The following is a 19,236-nucleotide window of genomic DNA, read 5'->3' on the forward strand; positions in this document are numbered from 1 at the left end:
CCATGTGTGTCCCAGGGACCAAGTTCAGGTAGGAGCTGGGCGGTGGTGGCCCACGCCTTTAATCCCAGCACTTGGGAGGCAGAGACAGGTGGATCTCTGTGAGTTCAAGGCCAGCCTGGTCCACAAAGCGAGTCCAGGACAGCCAAGGCTACACAGAGAAACCCTGTCTCGAAAAACAAACAAACAAAAAAAGCCAAACCAATCCAAACCAAACTCACAAACAAACAACAAAAAACAAGAAACAAAAAACCTTCACCCAGCCTTGTGCGATGGCACACACCTTTAATCTCAGCACTCAGGAAGCAGAGGTAGGCAGATCTCGTGCATTTCAGGCCAGCCTGGTCTACAAAGCGAGTCCAGGATGGCCAATGCTACACAGAGAAACCCTGTCTCGAAAAACCAAAAAAACCACAAACAGACAAAAACCCTTCACCCAGCCTTGCGCGATGGCACACACCTTTAATCCCAGCACTCTGGAGGCAGAAGCAGGCAGATCTCGTGAGTTTGAGGCCAGCCTGGTCTGCAAAGCGAGTCCAGGATGGCCAACGCTACAAAAAGAAACCCTGTCTCGAAAAACCAAAAACCAAAACAAAAACAAACAAAAAACAAAAAACCCTTCACCCAGCCTTGCGCGATGGCGCACACCTTTAATCCCAGCACTCAAGAGGCAGAGGCAGGCAGATCTCGTGAGTTTGAGGCCAGCCTGGTCTACAAAGCGAGTCCAGGACCGCCAACGCTACAAAAAGAAACCCTGTCTAGAAAAACCAACAAAAAACAACAACAACAACAAAAAACCAAATAAACAAACAAACAAAAAAAGAAAACCCAAACCTTCACCCAGTTTTGCGCGATGGCACACACCTTTAATCCCAGCACCCGGGAAGCAAAAGCAAGCAGATCTCGTGTGTTTGAGGCCAGCCTGGTCTACAAAGCGAGTCCAGGATGGCCAACGCTACACAGAGAAACCCTGTCTCGAAAAAAAAAAAACCCACAAACAAAAAACCTTCACCCATCCTTGCACGATGGCACACATCTTTAATCCCAGCACTCGGGAGGCAGAGGCAGGCAGATCTCGCGAGTTTGAGGCCAGCCTGGTCTACAAAGAGAGTCCAGGACCGCCAATGCTACAAAAAGAAACCCTGTCTTGAAAAACCAACAAAAAAATCACAAAAAACAAAAAACCTTCACCCAGTTTTGCGCGATGGCACACACCTTTAATCCCAGCACTCGGGAAGCAAAGGCAGACAGATCTTGTGCTTTGGGGCCAGTTTGTCTACAAAGTGAGTCCAGGACGGCCAACGCTACACAGAGAAACCCTGTCTCGAAAAACAAAAAACAAAAAACAAAAAACAAAAACAACAAAAAAAAAACAACAACAACAACAACAAAAAACCCCACAAACAAAAAACCTTCACCCAGCCTTGCGCGGTGGCACACACCTTTAATCCTAGCACTCAGGAGGCAGAGGCAGGCAGATCTCGTGAGTTTGAGGCCAACCTGGTCTACAAAGTGAGTCCAGGACGGCCAACGCTACAAAAAGAAACCCTGTCTCGAAAAACAAAAACAAAAACAAAAACAAACAAACAAACAAAAAACCCAAAAAATCCTTCACCCAGTTTTGCGCGATGGCACACACCTTTAATCCCAGCACTCGGGAGGCAGAGTCAGGCAGATCTTGTGAGTTTGAGGCCAGCCTGGTCTGCAAAGCGCGTCCAGGATGGCCAATGCTACACAGAGAAACCCTGTCTTGGAAAAAAAAAAAAAAACTTTACCCAGGTTTGCGCGGTGGTGCACACCTTTAATCCCAGCACTTGGGAGGCAGAGGCAGGCAGATCTCGTGGGTTTGAGGCCAGCCTGGTCTAAAAAGCGAGTGCCGGACAGCCAGGACTACAATGGAAACCCTGTATCCAACAACAACAAAAGCCCAGAAACAACAACAACAAAAAAAAACCTTTCACCCACTGAAACATTACAGAAGAGCGCCCCCCCGTGTTGACTTTTATGTACAAGGGGTCTGGTACAGGCAGACTTTCATAAGAGTATGCCTGCTTAAAATATCCAAACAATATTTAGAATGTCTTTGAATATTCATGTCACTGGACAATGAGGGCCACATACATGAAAAGGACTCTTAAAGTCACCGTCACATCCCCCCGGCCTCCCCTCCCCCACTCCCACCCCAGAACTCTTGACCCAAGTATATCCCACCAAATTCCTCCTAAGCAGCCTATCAGGAAGAAGGGTAGACGATCTTTTCTGAAGTTGTATTACACCCGTTTTAAAGTACTGTATGTCTTTATAAAAATTACTTCCTTGGTTGTTTGCATGTTTGAGTCGTATAGATAAAGAAGCAGAGCCCCTGAGCTTTGCATGCCGCTAATCCAAGAAGCTAAGGTCTTCATGGTGATGCTGAACACAGAAAAGTTCCTAATATTGGCGCCATGTGCACCTCAGCAGGGCAGGACAACAAGACCGTCCCCTCTCACTGTTAGGAAATCCATGGATTCTAACTTTTGAGAAGGAAGAGAGAAGAAGTAAGAAGGAGCGTACAGGCTGCCCTGAGGCAAAGTGATCAATCAGCTGCGTGGGCGCCCAGGGGCCAAAGCCTGCGCTCTTTACCGCAAAACCTCCGCGACTGCGTCTCAGGCTCGGTTACAGTAGCCTCCCGTAGGATCTCCTCACCTGTTCCTTTTACTGCCTAGGAACGTTTTTTACCCCGCTGCTGCTGTAAAACAAACATTTTCTAGGAAAACAACCCACATGTTTACTCACCACAGAAAGGGAGCCCACCACGGACCAGAGCACGGGTTATACTAGCGTTCAACTTAGTGAACACAGTGAACACGTGGGTTTTGCCTGAAGTACTTACAGGAATATGGGCGAGGAGTTGCTTGTAGGAGGAGAAATGACTCAATGACCGCTGCGTCACAAGCGCCTATATCAGAACCGGTGATGGGTCACAAAATCGGGAAACCTGCAGCCCAGTATATAGCCTGCAGGCAACTTGACAGGTTGCAGAGTCTTGTCCAGGTGGCTCTGTTAGGCTGAACCTTTTCCAAGCAGCTCAACAGGTTTTTGCTCCTTCTAAGAGACTCGCCTGGCTCGTCTCTTCCAGAGTGCTCCACTCGGCTGAGAGTGACTCTCTGCAGTCTTTACAATTTATAGTCTTGAGGAGGGCAGGACCTAGTGATCTTGACCATTTCAGGAATTTCCTTATTTTGCGTTGTCTACTCCTTCTTATTGAGTTTTTTTCCTGCGGGATGGAAAGTTTCAATCCAGGATGAAACTGCTATACCACAGCAGTACAAAAGAATCAATGATAGAAATGTGCACTTGAGTCTACTCCCGGAGAAGGCACATAACACTTGGAAATGAAAATGCTATTATAACTTAGTAATATAGTGCAGTGGGGCACAAAAGAAACCCTATCATATTTGTTAAATGTATGTTTCTGACATATTTTGAATATAACACAGCTTGTTATTCCTGGACAACAGATCAGATCGTATTTTTTTTTTTTTTAAAGCAGCTGAGAAGCAGAAGGTCTGCGCCCCCGGGCTCACAGCAGCAACCCAGGCCACAGAACACCTGAGTTTGTGGGAAGGCCATGCAATAGAAGAAACGCAGGCCACATATCCAGCATTGCTCAAAGGACTGCATTTTAGGAACTCACTGGCAGAATGGTTGTATGTGGTGTCTGTAATGGCACTGAGTCCATCTGACTTGGCTCACAGGCAGCAGCCTTCTGGAAGACTCTAAACCAGTGCTTCTTACCTTTTTTTTTTTTAACTTAAATTTATTATTTATTTATTCACTTTACATCCTAATCGTAGGCTCTGCCCTCATCTCCTCCCAATCCCACCTCTCTCCCTCTTCCCCCTTATGCTCCTCCCCAAGGCTTCAAAGAGCAGAAGCCCTTCTCCCTTATCAACCGGCCCCAGTCTACCAAGTCACATCAGGACTGTTTGCATCCTCTTCCTCTGTGACCTGGTCAAGACCCAGCTTTACTGCTCTTGGACATGTACCCGAAAGATGCTGTACCATACAACAAGGACATTTGATGAACTATGTTCATAGCAGCTTTATTCATAATAGCCAGAACCTGGAAACAACCTAGATGTCCCTGAACTGAAGAATGGATAAAGAAACTGTGGTACATTTACACAATGGAATACTACTCAGCTCTTAAAAACTGCAGGCAAATGGATGGAGCTGGGAAAAAAAATCATCCTGAGTGAGGTAACCCAGACCCAGAAAGACATGCATGGTATATACTCACTTATAAGCAGATGCTAGTCAAACAGTACAGGATAACCATATTATAATGCTGAGAGAGAGCCTTCAATACGGTTCCTCATGTTGTGGTGACCCCCAACCATAAAATTATTTTCATTGTTACCTCATCACCGTAATTTTGCTACTGTCATGAACCATTATGTTAGTATCTAATAGGCAGAATATTCGATATACGACCTCCAAATGGGTCTTGAACCACAGGGGCTTTCATACAAGCTGCATGTACCTGGCTTACCTCAAGCTAAGTGCCCATTTATTTCTAAGCCAATTTATGTAGAAATTCTTTAAATGAGTTGATGCATTCATTATGTACATGCAACCAGATATAGAAAATATCTAGTATGTATTATGTATGTATTCATATGCAAACACACAATTGGAGAGACAGATTTTATAGTTGTCATTCTAAATGTTAAATCATACATAAATAAGCAAAACAAAAGCCAATGGTATATTAGCACTTTTATATACACATAATGAATATTTGTGGAGAATCCTATTCAATTTTCCTGGGTCCTAATATGGAACTTTCTGTAATCTACAGATGGTATATTAGATAAGGGATCAAGGAGCCACATTTGAATGTATCCAAAGTCCATTTTTGGAGGGTATGAAAGTACTCAGTATCTGGCTACTGGGCTTTCTTCCATTAGACGTCTGTGCCAATGCTGAATCCCTTCAGGAAAGAGAGGGTCTACAGGGCCAGTGACCATAGATGGCACATGGTCTGATGTGGGAAGGAAAACACTGTGGCAGCGTAGGCCAGAAGGAGGTGGGAAGGGTTTACAAGGCACACATTAAGGATTCAAAGCCAAGGGGGAAAGGGATCGACAAGATGAGAGGAGGGAGAAGGGCAGAATTTGCTATATCCAATGAGGGGACTTCTGCATCCCAAATACTGCAAAAAATGTACAAGTTACCTTCATTGAAATTCTGCCAAAGAATAAGTTGAGTCAGTAGGGATTCAAGAATGGGGAGGGTTCTATTCAGATGAGATCCCCCATACAATCACATAGAACAGAAAGGCCTCTGTCACCAAGAAAAAACCTTTCAAGCCAAGGAATCTTGGAATAAAACCCACCCAAGGCAAAGCTTAAAAATAAAGTCTTTCTAACAGAGCCAAACAGCCAGGACCCAGAGAGGCTTGCAGAGACTGAAGCACCAACCAAGGGCCATGCATGGACTGGACCTAGGCCCCCTACACAGATGTAGCCGATGCGCAGCTTGGTCTTCATGTGGGTCTCCTAGAAAGGGCAGCAGGGGCTGTCTCTGACATGGACTCTGTTGCCTGCTTTCTGATCACTTCCCCCTGATGGGGCTGCCTTGCCAGGCCACAGGGGAAGAGGATGCTCTCAATCCTGATGCAACTTGATGAGCTGGGGTGGGGGGCAGCTTTTCTGAGGCACAGCGGAGGGGGGATGAGGAAGAGGGAGGGAGTGTGGGACAGGGAGGAGAGGAGGGAGAGGGCTATGACCAGGATGTAAAGTGAATGAATGAATAAATAAGTAAATAAATAAATGTCTTTGAGCCTAGGAAGAGTCTTTTGAAAGAAGGCTGGGGCTCTAAGGCAGCTTCAAAGTATGCTCAAACCTCGGGAGTTAAGTCCATTGTAACCAGCTTTTGTAGCAGCTGCCTGAAGCAATGCTTCTGGAATCTGATTCATAAGCACATGGCAAGTATATAGGTCAGGAGTGAAGGCCCAACACTGAAGTATGAATAGCCACGTTCCAAGAAGAGCGATCCAGGAGCTCAGGGATGTCAAAGTCGTCACAGCATCACAATTAAGAAAGGAAATTTACTGAACTCTTCAACTGTGGGAAGGGAGGCTGCTTTCCAGGGGAGCTTCAAGACTGGGATAGAAAAAGGAGCTAAGGTCAGATTCAACTGTGAGCGAGTCAAGATGTAGCTTGTAGCCAAGTCTTCCCTTTGGCCTAAACACTGGACTACCAGACCTGTGACCCTGGCTATGACTGTGAAGGAGATCTAGCTACTTCTTCAGTGAGGTCATGTATTGTAGGCCATAACTGAGGTCACCATCACTAAAATGAAGCCAGGTTGAGACTGGGGAGATGGCTCAGTGTTTAAGAGCACTTTGTGCTCTTTCAGAGGCCCTGCGTTCAGTCATCATTATCCCACATGGTGTCCCCGTTTCCAGGGTATCTAATTCTGTCTTTTGATCTCCACAGACATCACAAAAGCACATGGTGTGCATACAAATATGCAGGCAAAACAGTCATACACATCAACCAAACTAAATATACTTTTAAAAAAGGCAGTGTGGGCATGTGCAGATTCAGAGCTTGAGAGCAGGGGGTGTGGTGATGGACAGAAACCTACTCACGAAAGATCCTTTGTGGTAAACAGAATTCTGGCTGAATAAAGATAAGCCTTTGCCTAACTCGGGCCAGTGTTTCTAGACTTCTGCTTGGTGTGCACAAGGGTGAGGCTGCAGAGCAGACACTGACGGTGCTCTGCTGTCCAGGACAGCTCAACTGACTGAGTGTGAACTTTGTTAAACCTGGACAGGCAGATACAATGTCAGAAGTTCAGAGTCCAGGCCCAGTCTCAAGGGGCTCAGGGGACCTTGCAGAACCTGGCCCTTGAGATCTCTGAGCGTCTGAAAGTAGGCTCCTCCCTGCTATGACTGAGGTGCTGGCCCTGCTAGCCATGCCTGTTTCGGACAGAGGACAGGGGGCCTGAGGGAGAGCAGGAGGACCAGGTCACTTCATGAAGGAAGAGGGCAAGCTGAGAATGTAAAGTGTGGGACTAGGAAAGGGCTGCACCCCAGATGGAGTGAAGGACTGCATGGGAAAGGGCACAGGGGAGGCAGGGAGGGAAATGACTGCCTTCATCATTGAAGAGAAGATTTAGCTCTTCTTTATGAACTAGGGGAGCGAGAAGTTGACCTAAGTGGATGAGGAGACGCTTTAGATCACAGGTATGGATAACTAAAGTTGGATTGCTTTAGGGATCTCTGGCTGAAGCCACACAGCAGAAGGCCATTCTAGTCCCCCCGAATGTAAGTGTCAGCCAGAGAGGTGCCCCACCATGACTCTGCATATTTTCTAGGCTTGGGGCTCTTAGACATGTAGGCCAGGCCTCGCTGGACTTTTCAGACATTACTGGGCTGCATAAAAGAGGTCCCTAATAACCTGACACCTTGGTTTCTAGTGTCATGAACTAATTAAGAACCATAATTAGTGTATGATCCACGTATGTCAGTCTTCATTATGTATCTGAAAGAATCAAAGTCATCCTGTTATAAAGATACCTGCACTACCATGTTTACTATGGCACCAATCACAATAGCCAAGATAATAAATGTCTATCAACAGATGAAAAGACTAAGAAAATCTGTATTGTCTATCTCTTTGTACTTTAAAAATGGCATTTAATTTACAAGAAAATGAGTTGAGCTGGAAGACATGTTAAGCAAAATCAACCAGACTCAGAGAAATGACGCATAGGTTTCCCTGTATAGGTCATATAGGTCCTAAAAAATAAAGTGAGAAAATGAAAGAGAGCAGTTTGGAAGAGCAAGAGAGCAAGGAGAGATGGGCAAAGGGAGGGTAATTGAGAGGCAAACATGATCAAAATATGCCAGATCCATATCCGAAAACGTTGTCTTGTGGAATCAACACTTAATAAACACAAATAAACAAAAAAAAAAATAGAATAAAAAGAATTTTTTAACTTCCTAGATTTTCCCTCTTAGCACAGCAGGTAGCGCAGTAGTCTAAAAACTTTCTGACACCAAGATGCATTTAGGTATTTATTCATATATGTAACAATGATAATTAAAGAAAAACAGACCATGAATTTGAAAGCCAGAAAAGAGTTCTAGTTTGTTTGTTTGTTTGTTTTGTTTTGGTTTGGTTTGGTTTTTGGTTTTTTAAGACAGGGTTTCTCTGTGCAGCCTTGGCTGCCCTGGACTCGTTTTATAGACCAGGCTGGCCTCGAACTCACGGTGATCCGCCTGCCTCTGCCTCCCAAGTGCTGGGATTAAAGATGTGTACCATGGTGCCTGGCTCGGAAGAGGGATAAGATACCCTGGGACTGGAATTTACGGATGGCTGTTAGCCACCATGTGGATGGATGATGGCAATTTAATCTGGGTCCTCTGAAGAGTAACCAGTGTTCTTAACTGCCAAGCTGTCTCTCTAGCTCCAATCATTATACACTCTAATGATGTAAAAAATGTCAGACGTTTCAAAACAGAGAGAATCACAAGAGGAAACCTGTGTATCCCTAACTTAGTTTCTATAATTATTCATAAATAACAATAACTATGTAATTTCATATACATGAAAAAAATCAAAACCAAAATACATGCTCTTCAGATTTTGTAAGACAAAAATCTGCATCAGGTTTTAGAATGGCTGCCCTGCCAAATAAACTTCTACATGTGGTCTACAACTGGTTTCAGTCATATTTATAGATCTTGCAAGCTCCTTTCTGAGTGGAGCATGCACACACTCATGCATGTGTGTGAGTACGCGCGCACGCACGTACACACGTGCGTGCGTGCACACACACACACACACACACACACACACACACACACACACACACACACACACTTTCTACCCAGCAATAAATATCAAGGACTCACAACTTCAGGAGAATAAGATTTTTTGCAGTATTTTGGAAAATCAAAAATGATTAATATGAGTACATTATAAACCATGTATAAAAACATCATGTGAATGTTCAGGTGCACAGCCTATGCCTTATACTCCTTACTCTGATCAAGCTCTGAAACCAATGAAACTGATTTATACAAATATCTTATGAGGTCAAAGTGTTCTGAGACCTGAGGCACTGAAATATGTAAAAATAATTACTTTGGCCTTCAGCGGTGTCAGGTCCACGGCTACAACCAATGGTTGGAAGGCCACTGCAGTCTTGGATATCCTGGCACAGAAAGGGTGTGAAATAAGCCAAGTAGTAGGAATGAGACCTGAGCACAGTGCCTGTTCACGCCATTGAGCATGGTGCTTAACCCACAATCACATAGGGACTCAGAGTCTAAGGAAATCATCTCTCAGCTCTGGTGTCACAAGGTGAAAGCAGGGAAGTCTAGGGGCTGCTAGACTGAGCCCAGGCTACATGGCTTCTGACGGCCTCTGCCTTCTGTGATGTTCCATTGCTCCAGGTACTACAGCAGGAGTCCCTCTGTTCCTGACAGTATTTTGCCAAATTCCCAGCCATCCAACACATATTTCACAGTATAGATAGTCACATCAGGAAATACACACACACACACACACACACACACACACACACACACATATTCGGGGACACACATGCAAAGAGAGAGAACTTATTGGAGCTCTGGGTCCTAGGGGAGAGAGGCAGAGCCTGCAGGCTCAGAACTGAGAGTTCATGGGGCACCTAGATATGACCACAAAGTCTTTCCATGTCCTCTTTCATGCTCAGACTGACATACAGCGTCAAGAGTCATTTAACCTGTGCTAAGGCTGCATGCCCTGATGTGGTACATGTGTGTGGGTGTCCTCAGAGTCTCGAATAGGATATTGGGTGTCCCGGAGCTGGTTGTGAGCTAGCTGATGTGAGTTCTATAAGTCGAATTCTGGTCCTCTGGCAGAGCAGCAAATGATCTTAATCATGGAACCATATATCTATCTATCCAGTTCCCCCACTGTTTATTTTTCACCAAAACGTTTGTGTAAGCTATTTAAAGAGAGACGCATGGGAGAACAGCAAAATAAAAGGATACAGAGGGTCCTAGAAATCTACAAGTAGAACAATATGATAGGCAGATTTGGGCCCAGGGGTCCCGCTCAAACTAAGGCACCAGCCAAGGACAATACAGGAGGTAAACTTTAAACCCCTTCCCAGATCTAGCCAATGGTCAGAACATTCTCCACAGTTGAGTGGAGAGTGTGATACGACTTTCTCACGTACTCTGGTGCCTCACATTTGACCATGTCCCCCTGGAGGGGGAGACCTGGTGGCACTCAGAGGAAGGACAGCAAGTAGCCAAGAAGAGACTTGATACCCTATGAGAATATATAGGGGGACATAATCCCCCTCAGGAATAGTCATAGGGGAGGGGAATAATGGGAAAATGGGGGGGGAGGAATGGGAGGATACAAGGGATGGGATAAACATTGAGATGTAACAAGAATAAATTAATAAAATAAAATTAAAAAAAATTAATAAAAAAAATGTTGGGAAAAAAAAAAAGATTTCCATCCTTGTATTTACTCAAAAGAAAGTCCTTATAAAAATCAAATGGCTCCCTATTCAGTAACTATAACAGGTTTATCCACTCATTTTACATCTGTATCATGTGTGTAGTGTGAATATTGTTTTTAAAGATATTGTTTTTATGCCGGGCGTGGTGGCGCACACCTTAAATCCTAGCACTCAGGAGGCAGAAGCAGGCGGATCTCCATGAGTTCGAGGCCAGCCTGGTCTACAGAATGAGTCCAAGATAGGCAAGGCTACACAGAGAAACTCGGTATCAAAAAAAAAAAAATGTGACCATTTACATTTTTGCCTTCACTACAACCAAAGAAAGGGACGATATCAACATACTCAGTGATAGGAACTAATTCAAAGATTTCATGTGGAATCTAACAGGGACTCACTACGAAAAATCTGGTGTACTTAGATTTTTATACAAATTACTTAATTTGGGGGGTGGTGTCTACGTTTTGGTATTTATTTATTTAGTTAGTTTTTAAGGCAGGGTTTCACTGAGTCGCCCTGGCTGTCCCTGGAACTAGCTTTGTAGACCAGGCTGGCCTTGAACTCACAGAGATCCTCGTGCCTCTGCCTCCCGAGTTACTAAGAGGGACTCTTGAACTAGAAGCCACTAAACTGATGGCAACCATTTAATTTTCAGCCCATGTTCTGAGCAGCCAGTGGTAAGTGGAGGGTGAGACCAAGAGAAATTTCTAACGTTCACACAAGAATCCTGTGGTCAGTGTGTATTCTTACCTTTCTCCCACACTCTATTCCCGAATTATCTTGCAATTCTATACAATCCACCAATCAGGGTCATCTCTACAACTTACGACGAACAGGCATTGGATACACGCATGCATAGACACGAGGTAGAAATCATTTTGGATGCATCCCCCTGGAAGCACGGTTTAGGTCCATGCTGCCCTTTCATGTCCCGGTTCACAACTTCTCCCGAGGTCCCTCATGTTTTGGGCCACGCTCCACCTATGACTAAGCAGTCTGTGGCAACAAAGTGGGCAGAAAGGCAAGAGCAGTCAACTGCCGAGGAAAAAAACAACAGCACCCCCCCAAGTCCCGTGTAGAGCGTGGAGAACTTGTGGAGCATGCGCTGTAGTTCTCATCTTTGCGCAGGTCTTCTGCTGAGGCTTCATCAAAACAGCCACACCCCCTCCAGAAAGTTAGGCTTCCGGGTCATTCATTCGTGGGGCCCCAAATGTGTTTGTGGCATCATCCCAGTTTTAGTCATGGCCCATAGGGTCTATTGTGACCACAGCTGTTATATTATGAGTGACTGTGAGGAGGAAAAAGGAGGAGGAGCCGAACCGGAGCCCGCAGCCTCCACCTCAGTCTCAGCTGAAGGCGGCGGACATAGCTGTGAAGGAGCCACAGGCCACACTGCCGCCTCTTACTTGAATGATGAGGGTGTTCCGAGCCAGGAGAACAAGAGTGACTCTGGAGACAGTGATTTGAGCAGCAACGAGCAGGATTCTTCTTTGGAGCTGGAGCAGAAGTCAGCCCTTTTGGAGGGGGCTGCTCTTCAGATTCCGAGTCGCCAGCCTTCTCACCTTAGCAACCGCAGCCATCGTCATGGCCCTCGAACCCCATTCCACCTCGCACAGTGGCAGATCGAGGAAATGGAAAGTCTGTTCGAGGAAACCCAGTACCCAGATGTGCTTACAAGGTACGTGGAGCTACCCCAACCTCCGTGGGCTTCGGCTCCTGTTGAGGTACCCATCAGTTCTTCTAAGCCCTGTTTTCCCTACGGTTCTCCCTCCTACCTGCGGGTGTCCTCTCCCTTGGTGCAGGGTATAGGAGGATGCTTTGTGTGTAGTGCTGATGTCAATCAACTTCGTTCTAGTCAGCACCATATTTTATTTTATTTTATTTTATTTTTTAATTTTATTTTATTAATTTATTCATATTACATCTCAATGGTTATCCCATCCCTTGTATCCTCCCATTCCTCCCTCCCTCCCACATTCCCCTTACTGCCTTCCCCTATGACTGTGACTGAGGGGGACTTCCTCCTCCTGTATATGCTCATAGGGTATCAAGTCTCTTCTTGGTAGCCTGCTATCCTTCCTCTGAGTGCCACCAGGTCTCCCCATCCAGGGGACGTGGTCAAATATGGGGCACCAGAGTTCGTGTGAAAGTCAGACCCCACTCTCCACTCAACTGTGGAGAATGTCCTGTCCCTTGGCTAGCTCTGGGTAGGGGTTTGAAGTTTATTGCCTGTATTGTCATATACTCACTTATATCTGCATACTAGCCCAAAGGGCATGTCCCACAAAAGGAAACTGGGACAGAGGGGAGGACATCCTATTGGGACTCTAGATGAGAGAAGCATGGGAGAATGGCAAAGTAGAAGGATCCAGAGGGTCCTAGAAAACTACAAGAAGAACATGATAGGCAGATTTGGGCCCAGGGGTCCCGCTCAAACTACAGCACCATATTTTAATTTTCATAAAATAGAGAGAAATGAGTATAGCTGGCCAAATTACTTGGATAGCTTAAAGTTAAGCATTTGCTCTTTGTTGGGTGATCCCTCACCAGTAGTCTTGTCATCTTTTCAGGGACTCTGTTTCCATCTGTCAACTCCTTTCCATATCTCACCCTCTGCCCATAGTGCTTTGCACCTTGCTACATTTTCTTTCTTTGTCCCTTTGCAGCAGTTTTGTCACTTGTTAAACTAGCCTAAGACTTGTGCGTTGTTTGCAGGCAGTGTCAGAATTTCCTTCCTTTTAAAAGTTGAACATCATTCCATGATATTGGTAGTCGATGTTTTGGTTTAAGACTTGTGTGGTGTGAGCAGGGCGGTGGCCTCCATCTCAGCCTTGGTGGCAGAAGGGGGCAACCATAGCAGTGGAGGGGGGCTTGTCTGTGTCTGGTGGCCTCTGTGCTTATGCTTTGCTTCTGTGAACAAGAGCGGGCAAACATTTTATCGGTTCCTGGTTTGGGGTTCTTCTCGGTGTATATGCTTATCTATGGAATTGCTCAATCAAATGCTAGTCGAACGTTTTGTTTAATGGCTTGTCTCTTTCCTGTTCGGGGGAGGATGAGTAGGCTTTTCCAACACCAGGGGACCTGAGCTTACCACTGTTTGCCCCATCTCACTAATGCTTGTTCTCTCCTTAGAGTTTGCAGTAGCCGTCTGACTGAATATGAGATAAGGGCCGTGTAGGACTTCCCCCACCCCCTGGATTGGTGGTGATGTTCAGAATCTTTTTTAAAAATATGTTTTATTAATTTATTCTTGTTACATCTCAATGTTTATCCCATCCCTTGTATCCTCCCATTCCTCCCTCCCCCCCCCCCCCGCCATTTTCCCCTTATTCCCCTCCCCTATGACTGTTCCTGAGGGGGATTACCTCCCCCTGTATATGCTCATAGGGTATCAAGTCTCTTCTTGGTAGCCTGCTATCCTTCCTCTGAGTGCCACCAGAATCTTTTTGTATGGTTGTTGTTTGTTGTTTATCTCTTTTTAGAGAAATGTCTCAAGTCCTTTGCCTTTTTTTTTTTCTTGTCTTTTTTTAAACTTTCCTACCTCCACTTTCTGTATTTATCTCCCTTCCTTCTCCCAAATTAGACCCCAGGCCATTTTCCCGTTTCCCCCTTCAGATCACATGTACCCCAAATGTCCTTTTAATTTCTCCCCCACTCCCATTTCACACTGTTCCAATTTTTCTTCCCTGGTTTCTGCAGTTACTCAAGGTTATCCTGTTCTCGCTTTTGAGTTCATCCTTTGATGCTTACAACTTTTTTACATTAATGTAATCATATCTGAGGTGTTTGGTTTTCTGTTCCCTCTGTACTGTTCTCTTGCTTTAGAAATTCAGTTGTATCAACATCAGTGTCAGGAGTATTGAAGAGTTGTGCAGCGGCAGTAATATAATCGCCCTGTTTTTAAAGTTAATATCATTTGCTCAGCATGCATTTCTGCATTTATTTTTATTGTCTTAATAGTGTGATAAAATTATTCATCTTGACTCTGGGTTACAAACATTTGTAATAAGGTGAGGCCAGTTCAAAAGTTAGACTGGTTCTGTGAATGAAAGTTAAATGTCTAAGGAGTTGTAAGGGAAGATAGTGATATTTTTTAAATGTAGAAATCATATATGAGGTTGCATTTCATATACAACACTGGATGCTAAGTATTTGTGGGTTTCTTTCTACAGGAAAGAGCTTGCACGAGCTTTGAATGTACCTGAAGTCAAAGTGAAGGTTAGTGAATTAAAAACAAACAAACAAACAAACAAACAAACAAACAAAAAAAAAAAACCAGAAACAGCTGGGCAGTCAATCTACAGCCTTCTTCAAGATTTGGATAGCCTTGTCCTCCGCACTTTTAAATTAATGGGTTTCATTTTCTTTTTTATGTTGGCAACCAAAGTGTTTTCTTTTTTTAGCATGTTTGTGTGCATATAAGTGTACCTGCACATATGTGCATTCATGCATATGAATGTATAAGCACACTGCTACGCATGACTTGTAGGGGTCAGTGAACAACCTCAGATACTTTGTTGTTAACCACCGCACAAGCCAGATTAGCTGGTCCAGAAAGTTCCAGGGATTCTATTTCCATCTCACCCCTCCTAGGAACACTACCAATTCCAGCTTTACATGTGTTCTAGGAGATTTAGACTCAGAGCTTGCATTGAAAGTACCCTTACCCCTTAATCACTTTCTCTAAACTGCAAACAAGTTTTGAATTTTGCATTTAAGGCTACGAAATAGAATGAGGGTGCTCTAGGTAGTAATTCTTTTCCATAACTGCAGAAAACATTGATTATTTGCTATCTTAACATTGTTTCTTTCATATTTTAACATCGTTTCTTTCTTTCGAGGATATGGGTATTGGTGTGTTTTTCAGACCGAGTCTCAGGTAGCTCAGGCTGGTCTGAAATTCACTGTGTGTCTAAGGATGACCTTAAATTAACTGTGCTTTTGCCTCCAGCTCCTGAGTGCTGAGATTATAGATGTGTAATACACTCCTTGAAACATGTCTATATAAAAGGGACGTCATCTCTAAGTAGGCAACCTTCAGAGCATACATTACTTGTTGTGACGCAATTCTTGATTCTCAGCTAGCAAGAGACAAACTAGACTACCGGTTGAAATAACCCTTGTCCTTCCCTTAATTCCTAAATTGTCCCCATTTTTCTGTTTTGTGTCCAGAACATCCAGGTTAATAGTGTTAAGTTTCATAGGAAAACCAAAAGCAAAACAAACAACAACAAAACAAGCATCTGCATTTAACTATGTAAGCTAGGAGGAGAGCTAAAAGTCTTTTTTGCCCTGTCTTGCCTATCTTGGTAATAGGGTGGCATCCATTAATTTTAATTCTCTGGCATTCTGTGTTGTAGCCAACCAAAAACATTGCCAAAATAGTTACATTAGAGTTGAGAGGCCTGGAAGAACTGTCTAAAACTTTATTTATTTTTTGTATGGTATTGTTATAGACTATGTTCTTTTTTAATTTAATTTAATTTTATTTTATTAATTTATTCAAATTACAACTCATTTATTATCCCATCACATGTATCCCCCCGTTCCTCCCTCCCTCCCGCTTTCACCCTATTCCCCTCCCCTATGTCTATGACTGAGGGGGACCTCCTCCCCCACCATATGGTCATAGGCTATCAAGTCTAATCTTGGTAGCCTGCTTATCCTTCCTCTGAGTGCCACCAGGCCTCCCCACCAAGGGAAGGTGGTCAAATAGGGGGCACCAGAGGCCATGTCAGAGTCAGTCCCCACTCTCCAGATAACTGTGGAGAATGTCCTGCCCATTGACTAGATCAGAGTAGGGGTTCGATATTTACTACTTGTATTGTCCTTAGTGCCATAGTTTGAGCAGACCCCCCTGGGCCCTGATCCACCAATCACGATGTTCTTCTTGTAGGTTTCTGGGACCCTCTAGATCCTTCTATTTCCCCATTCTCCTATATTTCTCTTACCTAGAGTCCCAGTAGGATGTCCTCATATCTATCCCAATCTCCAGGTAAGTGAAGACTTTCATGGGACACACCTTTTGGGCAAGTGCCCAATTATAAATGAGTATAAACCATGACTAATATTGAACTAATTTCAGCTAAGTTACTAAGGAGGAAAACTTCATGAAGAATTGAATTACATAAAGTCAAAATGCAGGTTGCAAATTCCAGTGCCACATGCATAAGCAAGTCTTTTGCATAACTTGAAACCTGAAAGTTTCTTTTAAAGGGTATTACTTTGAAGATGTAGGTTTTATTCAATTTGTAGAAGGTGGGCTTCACTTCAAGGCAGAGCCATATCTGTCTTATTCACCTGTGATTTTCTGTCCTTGAGACAGCAAAGATAATATCTAGGCCATGAACCCAAAGAAACTCAATGTTTCATGCCAAAGCAGAAAAGGCAAAGAAAACTTGGAGTGTCTTCATTTCTGGTGTTGCTCAGGACTGTGCAGCACTGCAGTCCCTCATAACAGGCTCCTGAGTGCTGGCTGGCATCCTACGAGCAGGAGTAGGAATCTACAGTAGGACCAGGACCAGGTGGGAGACGTTGGAAGGGAAAAGTGAGACAGAGTGAGAAGAAAAGAAAAGTTCAAGGTGTGAGGGATTTTTTTCCCCTCCCAGAGCTCACAGGCCAGTGCACTGCAGCTCTAGAGAGACTGGCGCACTGCAACTCTACACAGCGCACAGCCACAGGACACGAGAGAGGGGAGAACAGTCCTGCTCCCCTGCTTGCACACTCTGCAGTGTGAACTTCCCAAAGCCTTGCTGCCTGATTTCCCCTCTCCAATACATAGATGGGCTTTAGGGATCCAACATGGGGAACTGTGACCTAAATGTGAGGCCATGTGAGTCAGCCACTGGGGCTTTGGTTGAGTTCATGCAAGTGTTACGACGGTGTGTTTGAGACCTCTTTAGCAGGGCTTCTGGTCACCGTGTCTTATTTAGACTATACATTCTTACAGTAGTGCAAGGCAGGGAGAGAAAGCATGTGTAGTCACAATCGTGCAGTTGGAGAACTTCCCAATGTAGCAAATATGATGGAACCTCATTCACTAGGCACCTGGGAGCAGCGTGACATCTAACAGGTGACTGACTGCTTGTAGCTCCATAGTTAGCCAATATTTAGAAAGAGCTGATTTATGACCCTTTCCCCCCCACATCTTACTCTTCCTTTTGAAGAAGGGTGCTTTGGATGTCCTGGTGATGCAACAGGGCCTAGTGTGCCCTCTGTGCTCAGCAGTATTCTGGAAGTATAGTTGAAACAGAAAGAACTGTCTTAATCAGACTCCTAGATAAATTCGTAGAACATGAAAGAACATACTGTTCAGAGTTGCCAGGGGATGGAGTCTAGAACTCCTGGGAATGGCAAAGTTTTCAGTGTCCTGTATATCATTTGGGTTAAGGTAGTCAGCATTCCCAAACACTGGAAGCCATAGCATCAAAACGTTGTTCAGGCCTCGTCTGCTTACCACCTGTTCACTTTCTAGAAATTTCAAGCACCAGCAATCTCATTGGCATCCCGGAAGGCTACTTTCTTTCTACAAATCTCCTATACTCGGTTCTGCTGATTAACTACTTCATATTGAAGATTAGTTTTAGAAGCAGAAAGCTGTTCCCCTCCATAGGACTTTAAAATGAACTAACATTTTGTGATCTAAAATATCTGCCCAAACAAGAGGAAAGTAGCACTAGTGAGGAAGTGTTTACATCTGATGGTCAAATGTGAGAATGAAGACTTTCCTTTACCCACTTACCATATATTGAATTAGCATCAAGGACCTAGACCAAGTAATAAGTTAAAATTTCCATCCAATAGAGGAGAAGCCATTGAAATGTTTAGACAAAATCATGGCCTATTACAGAGGTTGGCACACGGCTAGTGCTTGCTTTTGTGAGCGGAATAGAAAGTTCAGGGTGATGAGCCTTCAAGTGATTTTTATCTCTTGTTTCTGGGGGTGAATACCAATGCTAAATCCAACCCTGTCGTCTTCTGATTTAAGGTGTGGTTTATCAATCGGAGAGCCAAAGAGAGGAAGAATGAAAGACGCGCGATGTTAAGGAATATGCCACCCGGTGTCAAAGACTTCATTTTCATGACCGATGTGGAGGAGCTTTCTTAGTGTGTCATGCTTTGTTCAGGAGCCAAGAGGCGACTTGCTGTACTATTTGCCCAATGGCGTGCTTAACTATTCAGCACCCATGTTAACAATAAAAATAGGAATTTAAAATTTATTTAATTTCATGTGCTTTCTGGGCTTTTGTAGGACATGATTTACACTGTGCAGGAAATGCCATTTAAATAGAATGGCGAATTCTCGTTGTATGGGGTGACATTTCGAGTAGTCTTCAACATCTGCGGCGAGGGAGGGAATTGGGTTGCTAGGATACAGCCTGTACAAGCTAGGGGCTTACATGTTAGAAGCATTTTTGGGTTTTGGCCTCTCAAGCTTACTAAGTGTAAACTTGAAATGTAGTGGTAACCATCATATTCCCTCCTTGAGTTGTATCCTGAGGCAAAACTTTGACACCATATAATAACCTTTTGGTAGAGGGGTACAAATTTCCTTTTGTTAAGGATAAAGGGCTATATATACATAAAGGGCTATGTACTCTCTTCTGTAACTGCTTCTCAGCTGAAATTGTTAGGGCTCATGACGTCTGGAATGTTAGCCAAAGGCCAAGGGGCTGGGGGTTCAGGCAGTGGGGAGAAAATTCATCAGAAGTATCTGCTTCA

The 19,236-nt window shown here is 44.3% G+C and overlaps 1 protein-coding gene across 1 annotated transcript; it reads left to right on the top strand.

Moving 5' to 3' along the window:
• Positions 1-11,756: 11,756 nt before the first annotated feature.
• LOC127185416 (homeobox protein Rhox13-like) lies at positions 11,757-18,622 on the top strand. Its single transcript, XM_051141889.1, has 3 exons — positions 11,757-12,193; positions 14,688-14,733; positions 18,503-18,622. The coding sequence occupies exons 1-3, from the start codon at positions 11,757-11,759 to the stop codon at positions 18,620-18,622; spliced, it is 603 nt and encodes a 200-aa protein (XP_050997846.1).
• The last annotated feature ends 614 nt before the right edge of the window (positions 18,623-19,236 follow it).

The sequence above is a fragment of the Acomys russatus genome, chromosome X, assembly GCF_903995435.1.
Source record: "Acomys russatus chromosome X, mAcoRus1.1, whole genome shotgun sequence".
NCBI classification, from domain to species: Eukaryota; Metazoa; Chordata; class Mammalia; order Rodentia; family Muridae; genus Acomys; species Acomys russatus.

Excerpts from the sequence above, each read along its gene's own strand:
- LOC127185416 (XM_051141889.1), top strand. The coding sequence starts at position 11,757 with ATGGCCCATAGGGTCTATTGTGACCACAGCTGTTATATTATGAGTGAC. Across the intron at positions 12,194-14,687 it reads TACCCAGATGTGCTTACAAG|GAAAGAGCTTGCACGAGCTT; the intron begins GTACGTGGAGCT and ends TTCTTTCTACAG. Across the intron at positions 14,734-18,502 it reads TACCTGAAGTCAAAGTGAAG|GTGTGGTTTATCAATCGGAG; the intron begins GTTAGTGAATTA and ends TTCTGATTTAAG.